The sequence below is a fragment of the Marmota marmota genome, unplaced genomic scaffold, assembly GCF_001458135.2.
Source record: "Marmota marmota marmota unplaced genomic scaffold, marMar, whole genome shotgun sequence".
NCBI classification, from domain to species: domain Eukaryota; kingdom Metazoa; phylum Chordata; class Mammalia; order Rodentia; family Sciuridae; genus Marmota; species Marmota marmota.
Window position 1 is genome coordinate 24134469 of NW_026000093.1, and position 11821 is coordinate 24146289.

The 11821-nt window shown below is 39.4% G+C and overlaps 1 protein-coding gene across 1 annotated transcript; it reads left to right on the forward strand.

Moving 5' to 3' along the window:
• The first annotated feature begins 1086 nt into the window (after window positions 1-1086).
• Window positions 1087-10266, forward strand: Tmem70 (transmembrane protein 70). Its single transcript, XM_015485876.2, has 3 exons — window positions 1087-1436; window positions 2978-3083; window positions 7370-10266. Exons 1-3 carry the CDS (start codon window positions 1227-1229, stop codon window positions 7825-7827), a joined length of 774 nt encoding a protein of 257 aa, XP_015341362.1. The 5' UTR covers window positions 1087-1226; the 3' UTR covers window positions 7828-10266.
• Window positions 10267-11821: the final 1555 nt, after the last annotated feature.

Here is an 11821-nt window from a genome sequence, read left to right on the forward strand (position 1 = left end):
GGAGGGGAGGGGGAGGGGGAGATGAAAAAAATAACTATAGGAAAATTTATCACAAAGTAGCATCATTTTATCCCTCTAGAGATCCTCTCCACTCCTCACCCCCAAATATTTTTGGAGTTGTCACGGAGATCACATTTTATTTTCGACTGTGAATTTGTTCCTCTCTTAAGCAAACAAGATGCTGAATCAAAAATATTTCTCCTTTTTCCCCTGTACTGGGGAATGAAACCGAGGGCACTTTACTACCGAGCTACATCCCCAGTTCTTTTTACTTTTTAAGATATGATCTCAAATTGCCGAGGGTCCTGCTAAATAGTGGAAGCTGACCCCAAACTTGCAATCCTACCTCAATCTCCCAAACTGCTGGGATTACAGGCCTGTGCCCTGCCGGGCTAAAAACAGCCCTCGTTTTGAAACAGTGGTAAACCGTTATCTCTACCAGATCCTTCTTAAAGAAAGCTGAATGTGAAGTCGATTTGAAGACATTATGAGGCCAAATTAATCATGAGCTCCTTTTTCTGTAGCGATTTATATACCAGTATATCTCAATCATATTATGTTACACTGTTAACATCGTGGATTCCTGAGTTCAATTCTGTTCCTACCTAAATCCTGTAAATAATATTATTAAATCATTTATTTATTTATTTATGTGTATCTATGTTATGGGTCATGAACAATTGTGTATATGATGTGGATTCTGACAAAAATTTTGATAACAAGTATCAATATCACTTGAGCATGTCTCGTTTTTCTATCATTTCAATGGCTAAATCAAATTATTCACTTTTGTTCAAATCGTATCATATTCCTTCCGTTGGGATAGGCTAGAATCATTTCCTCAAAGCAAACAATTTTTTTAGGACCTAGAAAACGATGTCCAAAAGAATGAAGGACAGGCTTTGTCATTCTTATGCGGCTCTCCCCTCTGTCCTTCGGCACTACTCTAACAAGGGTCAAACCCCAAGAAAGGGACGCAGGTCAGAGATTGGCTTTGTAGATCTCGAGCCCGGGAGAGCGCGCCCAACTCTCAGCTCAATTGGCCGGAACCCGTGGGGCGGGTAAGGTTGCAAGCCGGCCTCATATTCTGCGCACGCGCGGATGCCGGTCCGTCCCGACGCGTAGAGGCGTGCTCCCCGAACCGAAGTTGCAGTCTGTAAAGAGCAGCGTCTGGTCGCCGTTGGCCTGTGCTGCGGAGCAGTCCGCCGCCAGTTCCCGTCCGCGGGATGCTGCTGCTATCATTGGGCGGCCAGTGGGCGGCCGGGCTGAGGCCTGGCGGGAAGAGGATGGCATGGTGGGCGGCTGCCATGCTCCGAAGGCCCAGTGTGGCGGTCTCGCGAGCGATCTCCTGCAGCAGGCCCTTGGGGCCGGTCGTCGGCGGGAGCGCGGGGCTGCAAGGAGCCCACCCCCTTCTCCGGCGTCTTGGGCCAGTACAGGTCGGCTGTCCGAGGGCTCGGGCGATGTAGAGTTCGGACCGGGGAGCTTTCGCGGCTCTCCGTGACCTCGGTGTCTTGACTGTTGCTGGCTAGAATGTGGCAGGAGCCCTCCCTGTGCGGGGCTGTGTCCCGCGGTTAGCTGCCTCCTCGAGTCTGGGAGCACCGTAGGAAGTGGAGAGTGGATTCTTTCCTGGGTGGTTCCAAAACTCTCTACCTGTGATTGCTGATCCAGACGGTTTCTGATGACAATTTGGTATTAGCTCCCTTTCTGCTCATAAGCAGAAGCTGGAAAGAGTTAATTTGTAAAGAAACTGGATGCAGCACCTAGAAATTGAACTGAAAGAATTCGAGTAACCTGTGTTCTATTTTCTAGATTAAGTGGCTTGACCACTCTCACCCCTACCCATGGGGGATCGAACCCCAGGACCTTACTTTCGCGGGTGCTCTACCACCACTAAGCTGCATCCCCAGGCTTCATTTTTTTTTTTTTAATAAATATACTTTTGATTTATTTATTTATTTTTAATGTGGTGCTGAGGCTCGAACTCAGCATGTGCTAGGCGAGAGCTTTACCACTGAGCCACAACCCCAGCCCCCATAGGTGGCTCCGCTTTTATCTCAGGAGAAAGATGAGGTGTGTACATTAATTCTTTAATTTTAATCTAAATAAATTGTCTCCTTCACTTATAAAATGTCAAGATTGGCAAGCCTGGTTGAAACGTAGAACTACCTAAGAAATTAGAATCGAATAGAATTTTAGCATAAAGGAATTGGGCATGTCTTACATTTTGAAGTGTGGGCACTGTGTGGGGAACTCTTGTGTTCGGTGATATTTGATGAAGGATTTCGCAAATGTTTTCCATGTTAAGAAACAAGAAATGCAAAGTATTTACAAGGCCTTTAGGAAAAGACTTGCTCTTAAAAAAATACTATGTATACTATAGAATTTGCAGTGTTTTACTTAGATTATTGTATTAAAATTAATTTCTTTTCCTTCTTTTTCTTCCTTCCTCCCCTCCCCTCCTCTTCCGTTCCTCCCTCCCTCCCTTCCTACCACTGAGCCACATTTATTTTTTATTTTGAGACAAGGTCTCACTAAGATGCTGAGGCTTACTTTGAACTTGCGATCCTCCTGCCTTAGTCTCTGGGATTACAGGCATGCGACACTGTGCCCGAATAATTTTACTTATTTTGTTTCTGAAAAAACCAATGCATTTAAATCAAATGAAAATGATGTTTTCATTAAGAAACTATCCTGTTTAACTTTTTACTTGTTTAAGGTCAAACTGAGAACTGGATGAAAGCCTACCAAGCTCTCAACTCAGCACCCTTCTCCTTTTGACTGAATTTAAGCAAAGTCGCGCTGATAACCAATTTGATTTCTTTAGCTCTGTAGACTATATGGGAGAATTATTCTTGTCAACTTATTGACAAATTCTCATCTACTCTTCATTATTTTTATTAAAATAACCTTTAAAAAATTAGAAGTTGATTCAAGATGCAATTTAATCTGTACTCATAATGGTCTCTTGTTTCAATAGATACCTGTTTGTTGGGATAGGTATGTTCGATACTTACATACACAACTTGACAAATCAGAAGATGGAAGGCTGATTTATACTGGGAATCTGGCTCGTGCAGTATTTGGTGGGTAATCAAAAATGAGGGGGTTCCTTTTTTTTTCTTTTATTATAAAGAACATTTTTATATGTTGGGTATTATTTTAGCATCTCTTAATTACAAACCATAAAAATTAGACAATTTTTCCCTTAAAGCCTGTTGATAAGATGTAGAGGTTGAGATCTCTGCATTTTAGAGAGATTTAAAAAATATGTTTGAAGGCTTTATTATAACTTTGTGATCTTATGACATTCACACTTCCATTCTTTGGTCCTCTCTTAAGATGTTTAACAAATAACAAAAAGTGTAATGTTTGAATGTGCAGAGAAAAGTGGAAGATTACTGCTAAGAATTTTTTTGGGGGGGGAGTATAATAGGGGAACTTTCCATTTTTGTTTTGTGGCTAAATTTGACATTTAAAATGAGCATGGGGTTGGGGGGCATACCTCAGTGGTAGAATGCTTGCTTACCATGCTTTAGGCCTTTGGTTTAATTCCCAGCATTGGAGGAGGTGGTGGTGGAGGAAGCATGTAATGCTCTTTTTTAAAATTTATTTTTTATATTTTTTAGTGGTTGATGGACCTTTAATTAATTAACTAATTAATTTACTTATATGTGGTGCTGAGAATCAAACCTGGTACCTCATTCATGCTAGGCCAGCACTTTACCACTGAGCCAGAACCTCAGCCTATGTAATGCTTTTGTAATTCGAAATTATATAAATTATGCATTTGTTCAGATTATCTTAGAATTAGCAACAGAGACATTTATTTAGTGGTTTTCCCAAGTGGTAGAGAGTACTTGTGGAGGAGGAAAAGACTATTAAATAACTACAGGTTTAAAGCACTTTCCTTAGATCATAATTTAGCACAAAATACAGGTGGGAAAAACTTAGTAATATTATGATTTAAAGTACAATCAGAAATATCTGCAGGATTGATTTATAGCCTAGTATGGTCACAAGATTTCAGTACCCACATTTGATGATGGTGTCAAAGTATAGTTTGCATTATTTAGAACTTTTTAGGAATAAGAACTGATTATAATCACAATTGAGTAGTATTCTAAAGTTAGTAGAACAATCAGTGTTATGTAGTTTCTTCTGAAGTTAATTCATAAATAGATCATTCAGTCTAGTGTCTTGTCTCGGGATACCTACATTGATGTCATTGAGATATGTTTTAACAGTGATCCCTGTGTTATCTTTCTGTCTGAATACGAATGCTATTTCTTCAAATATAGGAAGGCTTATTAACTTATATTTTGTTCCCACTTGACTCCTTTTTTGGAAACCATAAAACAGTAGTTAATTTTGGTATGTGTAGGTTGTAATATTTGTGGAAGAGTGTAACTATCCATTAGAATTGTAATTTGAGTTCTTTCAATATTATGATTAGTAGGAAGTCACTCTGAGATTAATATTATATGGAAATTGAGGGAGAGACATTAAGATAGTAATACCATTCTTTTTTTGGTACTGGGGATTAAACCTAGGGGTGCTTCATCACTAACCTGCATATCCAGCCATTTTTATTTATTTAATTTTGAGACAGGGTCTCACTAAATTGCTGAGGCTGGCTTCTAACTTGTGATCCTCTTGCTTCTGTGTCCCATTTCACTGGGATTATAGGCATACACCATCATGCCAGGTTGTTGTACCATTCTTGAAGGTTTCCTAAAATTCTAAATGTTGACACTTGAAGGACAATTTATTTATTTATTTATTTAGTTTTGGAACTGGAGATTGAACTCAGAGGCACTTAACTACTGAGCCATCTCCAGCTCTTTTTTGTATTTTATTTAGAGACAGAGTCTCGCTTAGTTTCTTAGGGCCTTGCTAAGTTTCTAAGGCTGGCTTGGAACTCTTGATCCTCCTGCCTCAGCCTCCCAAGTCACTGGGATTACAGGCGTGTGCCACTGTGCCTGGCTTGAAGGACATTTTAGTTCTCAGTTATTGTTAATGAGCTGGAGATGTAACTTGGTGCTAAAGCTCCCCTGGGTTCAATCTCAGTTCCACAAATGAAACAAAAGGGCTGTGGATGTAGCTCAGTGATAGAGTGACTGACTATAATCCCCAGTACCACCCCCAACTCAAAAAAAAAAAAAGACTGAAGAAGAATATAACAGAAAGAACTTGGAAGATGGAATTCCAGTTGGGTCTTTTAAGACAAGTAAAATTTGAATATGAAGAGTTGTGAAAGGGGGGAATCCCAGGCTCAGAAGTATTACAAGCAAAGGTACAAAAGTGGGAAAGCCAGAATATATTTAGAAAATAGCAATTACTTCATTCCTACAAAATAAAGTATACATGTATATTAGTTTCCTTGGACTTTCATAATTACCAAAACCATGATGATTTAAAAACGGCAGGAATTTATCTTTCTAGTTCTGGAGGCTAGAAATAAAATCAAGGTATTGACTGGGCCTTGCTCTCTTTAAGGCTCCAAGGAAGAATTCTTCCTTGCCTCTTCGAGCTTGTGGCGGCTCCTGGCATCGCAGCATTCCTTTGCTTGTAGCTGTGTACCTCCTCTCTGCCTTGGTCTTCACATGACAGCCTTTTCTCTGTCCCTTGTTCATCATTTTCTGTCCTTAGGAGGACACTGCCATTGGATTTAGGGCCCACCCTGGTCCAACACAATCTCATCTCAATCTTTAAAATTGCAAAGACCTTATTTTCAAATAAGGTCACATTCTGAAGTTCAGGGTGGACATGAATGTGGTGGTGGTGGGGCAACTGTTTAACCCACTACAGTGTGACAAAAGTAATAGAGAAAAAAGGTGTTTTGGAAGGATTGAAGAGACTTTTCTATATAGGAGGCAACTTGGTCCCCATTTCTCCCTTGTGTACCAGTGTCATGGCAAACTGCCTGTCGGAAGATGGAAGGAAATATTTTTAAATTACTGATGCACAATAATTAAGCCTCCAGCCAACAGCAGTGTATGAGAGTGTCTACTTTGCTAAAGCTTTACCAGTAGTATGTTGTGAAACTTCAGGCTTTTGCCAATTTGGGGGAAAAACGGCATCTTTAAAAAAAAAAAAAAAATATATATATATATACATTTAGTCGTAGTTGGGCACAATACCTTTATTTTATTTATTTTTTATGTAGTGCTAAGGATCGAATCTAGCACCTTACACATGCTAGATGAGTGCTCTACTGCTGAGACACAACCCCAGCCCAAAATAGTATCTTACTGTATGATTTTTGTTTTTGTGTTGGCAGTACTTGGAATTAAACCTGGAGGCGCTCCACACTGAGCTACATCCAGCCCTTTTTTTTTTTTCTTACGACAGGGTCTTGCTAAGTTTATGACACTGGCCTCTAACTTAGAAATTTTCCTGCCTCAGCCTTCCAAGTAGCTGGGGTTACAGGTGTGCATTACGGTGCTCAGGCCAATATGTTTCTTAAACCCTAGTGGTATTTTTGTTTATTTATTTATTTATTTATGGTGCTGGGGATTGAATTCAGGGGCACTCGACCACTGAGCCACATCCCCGAACCTATTTTGTATTTTATTTAGAGATAGAGTCTCACTGACATGCTTAGTGCCTCACTTTTGCTGAGGCTAGCTTTGAACTCATGATCCTCCTGCCTCAACCTCCCAGTCTGCTGGGATTACAGGTGTAATGATATGCTTATGATACAGGAAGAAGAGGCAGGTAGCTTGATAGAATTGCCCATGTTAAAAATTTTTGTTTTACTTGTTAGTAGAGTTTTATTTGAAAACCAGCTGTCTGAATCAACTTTTATAGTATAAAACAGTTCTTTGAGGAATATTAAATCTTTTAATGATTGAGGCTATATAACCCTAAAGCAGATTTCTTACCTGGTGAGGCAGTGCATTATAATGGCCAATGGTATGGACTATAGAGTCAACTTGATTGGGTTTGAATCCCAGTCCAGGTACTTCATAGGTATATATCATTGCAGAAGTGGCTCATCTTTCTCATTTTTTATCTTATTTATTTTCTTCACAATTCTGGGGATCAACCCAGGGCCTCACATGCACTAGGCAAGTACTCTACCATGAGCTATGACCTCAGACATAATTGTATTTTTTAAATGGGCTGATAATGACAATTGTACATCCATCTTATAGGGCTTTTCTGTGAATTTCATGAATAAAAAATGAAAAATCTGTAAAGTGTTCAGACAGAGCCCATCATAAAATAAGCACTATGTTTGTATTTTGATTTTGTTGATGTTTCAGTGGTGATATAGGAAGAAAAGGTAGAAGAATTACTAGGATAGATTGATTCTTTTATAAAATTTAAATGTATTAACCCTCTCCCATTTTCTTTTTCCATTTAGGTGTGAAATGTTTCTCTTATTCTACAAGTATGCTCAGCCTTGCATTTCTACCATACATTTTAGCACAAAATAATATTATATTTGGAAGTCTGCCTTTGCAAATCTTATTTTATGGCATCATAGGAAGCTTTACAGTGATCACTCCAGTGCTGCTTCACTTTGTTACAAAAGGCTATGTTATTCGGCTATACCATGAGGCCACAACGGACACTTACAAAGCCATTACTTACAGCGTTGTGCTTTCAGAAAAGAGTACGGTATTTCACCAGAATGATGTGAAGATTCCAGACAGCACACATCTTTTTACCACATTTTATGCTAAAACAAAATCATTGTTAGTTAATCCAGGGCTCTTTCCAAACCCTGAAGACTATAACCATCTAATGGGTTATGACAAACCATTCACTTTTGACACAGAAGAAACCAATGAAAAGAAGCAGTTTGAGGACGAGAAATGAGCTTGTTGTTTGTTTTTATGTTTGTGCTTAAGTGTGATTTTTGTTTCATTGTATGATAAGATTGTCTTTACTTTTGTGTTGTTAGTGATTAATAAAAATAATTTAGAACTACCAGATTCTAATTTTCAGAGAATGATGTTCCTTTATAATAAAATAAGCTATGTTTGTAAAACAAAGCAGAGTATCATTTTTGTTTTAAAAAGTGTGAATATTTGTTGGATATGGTGGTGCACTCCTGTAATCCTAGTTACTCTGGAGGCTGAGATAGAAGGATCATAAGTATAAAGCCAGCCTAGGCAATTTAGTAATAGAATGTTTAAAAAGAGAGAGATACTGGGGATACAGCTCAATGGTACACTGTCCCTGGGTCCAGTCCCAGTAATGGAGGGAAAAATGTGAATATTTATGTACCTATTGATGTGTACCTGGATTATATGTGGTTGCCTCTAAATGGGGAATCAGATGTCAAAAGCAATAAGGAGAGATATTTTTCTTGTGTTTGGAATTTTTAATTATATGAATGTTTTTTTTCCTTTTTGAAAAACTCACAAATTATGGGAAGCAGTATTAGTTTGTCTCCTTTGGTTCAGAATACAGGTTTTTGCTTCCCTTTCCATGGTGGCCCATCATGAGCATCCATGAACGGTTGAGTTTGTGGTCAGCTCCCAAATGGCAACCTAAGTAGGGCTGTCTTCAGTGCCATCTGTTTTTCCACATGTGCTCTTCTTCCTTGGCACACTTTATCAGAATAGAAAAATCATTGATACTAAATAGAGGGATAATACCTTCTATAAAATAGCAATCTATGCTAACTTTATCTAGAATTTGCATTTTAAGATTTTTATCCTAATGGTAAAATGGAAGTTAAATGAATCTTGCAAAGGATTCATCAAGGAACAAGAGGCTTCAAACCACGCTATTTAGATAGGTAGATGTTTAAGTGCCTAGAATGTGTCTGGTACTTTGCTAGATACTAGAGTAACAGGAGCAAAACACTCAGTCTATCTTTATGGAGTTGGCTAATAGCTGTCTTGTGGCCAACCATGATAGTAAATTTAAATTGAATCTTGGCCAGGTGTGGTGGTGCACAACTATTCACAGTGACTCAGGAGGCTGAGGCAGGAGGATTGCAGCCTCAGCAACTAATGAGACCCTCTTTCAAAATAAATTAAAAAGGCTAGGGATGTAGCTCAGTGGTGAAGTACCCCTGAGTTTCATTTCCAGTATTGGAAAAAAAAAAAAACAAAAACAACACCTATGCCTGGCATGTATACGAGGGAGGTTGATGGGGGCAGCAGGACTAGGCATAACTAGTTCAAGAAAAAGTTTCAAATCTCAGGTTGCCAGAAGCTTATTCATAGGGAATAGCTTGAGGCAGAAAAGTCATCCTTCTGTGACCTAGAGCCTATTGGCCAGCTCATCAGATTCAAAATCCCCCACACCCTATTCCTCTGTGCCATCTTGTACTCACATTGGGCTTCTGGTTGATTGTTCTTCAGTCCTTTGTGGCCTAGATAGATGCTTGTTCTTAATCTAGCAGATAATGGGGTATCTTTCTATAAAAATATGCCATCATCATATGTTCATTGTGAATATACTAGAAAGTCAGCAAACAAAAACACACACCCCCTCCACAACAACAAACCCCAAAATCATTCCTACTTCCACCTAGGGGAAAAAATTGGTTAACATTTTAAGGTTTTCTTGATTTCTTCTCAACTTGTTTTGAGAACCAAATTTCTCAATTGGTACAAAAGCCTTTACTGTAATAAACCCAAGATATTTATAATTTATACAAATTTAACATTTCTATTTACCTCAATAAAAATGCAAAGACATATTTCACAAGATACAAAACCAGGAAACATTCATTGGACACACTACTATTCTGTAAGTGTCCATCATGAAGTGAACTGCAAGGAACTGACAGCAGGGAGGGCCTGATTCCCCCATGGTTTCCTGTCTAATGCAAGTTACTTTCAGAATATTGTTTCTCCCAATGACAGTAGTTTAGGAACTGATGACCATTCCCTCAAATTTTCCCACAGTCCACACATAGTAAAATAAGTATGTGACCTTCTTGGGGTGGCGGTAGTGAGCACCTCTAGTGCAGAGGAACCCAATGCAGAAGTGTCAATCAACAAGTCAAGTGCAAACAAAGAACTGATGAGATAGGTGTGTAGAAATCCTGACATGTGCAACAGCTGACTGTGCGCCTGCGTAACCTCCCCTCCCTGTTGTTGTTTTGTTTTGTTTTTTGGTCTGGATAAACTTTACTCCTTGTATTCTTTTTTAAAAATTATTATTATTAGTTGTTGAAACATTACAAAGCTCTTGACATATCATATTTCTTAACTAGCAACCTAGGGACCCCTAATCCATGTACTGTCTACCTTGTGCTCAAGCACAAAACCCCAGTAAAGCCTTGTTCAGATGGTATTACTTGCCTCTGCAATTTCTTTTCCAAATTGAGTCAAAGAGCCTTTGAACTGGTAAAACTAAGATCTGGTAAATCAAAAAGAGCTGTACTTTTACCTTTTTGTAATTTTCTATTTTGAATTGAGCAAAAGAACTCCATGAAAGCTGGACCCAGAGGCACCTGCCTGTAATCCCAGTGAACTGGGAAGGCTGAGGCAGGAGAATCAAAAGTTTGAGGCCACTTAGTGAGACCCTGTCTCAAAATAAAAACAATTAAAAAGGGTTGGAGTTTTTGCTCAGTGGTAAAACATCCCTGGGTTCAATCCCCAGTATAACAACAACAATAAAATAATAGGTAATGTACAATCTGGCAAGGTGTGAATATAACTTTAAACACCCTACACTCATGTGATCTTTTTTTTGCCATCAGGGAAAAACAGTTTTATTAGCTGCTGTCAGAATAATTAAGAAGATAACTTGTTTGGGAGGGGAAAATAAAAAAGCTTAGGCTAAATGGGTGACTTCAAGAGCCTGGTCTGGAATGGGAACAGAACATAGAAAGGATCAGCATGACAATTCATCAAAATAAGTCAGCAGAAAGAACTCAGGCTGAGGGAAGGAGAAATATATGTACTTTTTAATGTGACTTTTCTACCCTCACCCAGGCAAAATAATCTCAGAAAGACTGGGGAGGTAACGAGTCTGCCATTGTCCAGGTGGAAGGGTGGTGAGTCTGTTTTATTTGAATCTCAAAAGGCTGGGTGATTCCAGCTAACATCTGGGGGTATTTCAGATAATAAGCCTATTCACAAAAACATATATCATTGCAATCCTTTTCCTGAATGTAGTACTGAAAACTTTCCTTGTACTGAAAACCCTCTATTTTGAAATGCAAAAGTAACAAAATGATCTAGGCGTGGTGGTGCATACCTGTAATCCCAGCAGCTCAGGAGGCTAAGGCAGGAGGATCACCAGTTCAAAGTCAGCCTCAGCAATTTAGTGAGGCCTTAAGTAACTCAGTGAGACCCTGTCTCTAAATAAAATACAATATAGAGCTGGGGTGTGGCTCAGTGGTTAAGTGCCCCTATATTCACTCCCCAGTACAAAAAAAAAAGTAACAAAGCGGCTATTAGGTATAAAAGATAGCTTTAGTTTGGATGTATTTGCTAAAATAGTATTCAAATTATTTCAGAATACCTTGCACTTTTGTTGTTGCTTTTCTTTCTATTGCAGATTTCAAACATACAAAAGTAGACAGAGAGACTGGGTTATAGCGCAGTGGTTTGTTTAAACAGAGAGGGGGAGATGTTGAGAGCCACAGCCGAAGGGGCCCCAGCAAACTTTCAGACTGCCAGCTGATGATTGGCTCACAGTGGCCCCAGCAACTTCTAGCTGATTGGCTCCTCTGTGGTGATGCTCATTGGGTTGTTTCCCCGCCCTTTCAGACCATGGAGCTGCTCATTGGGGGACTTTTTTTGGCTCCGCCCACGCGACCCAGCCAATCGGCCTCAAGAGCAGGAGGAGTGGGGGAGGTTGAGAGGCTTGTGGGAAGCCGGTGGTGGCAGTTGGGCTCTGA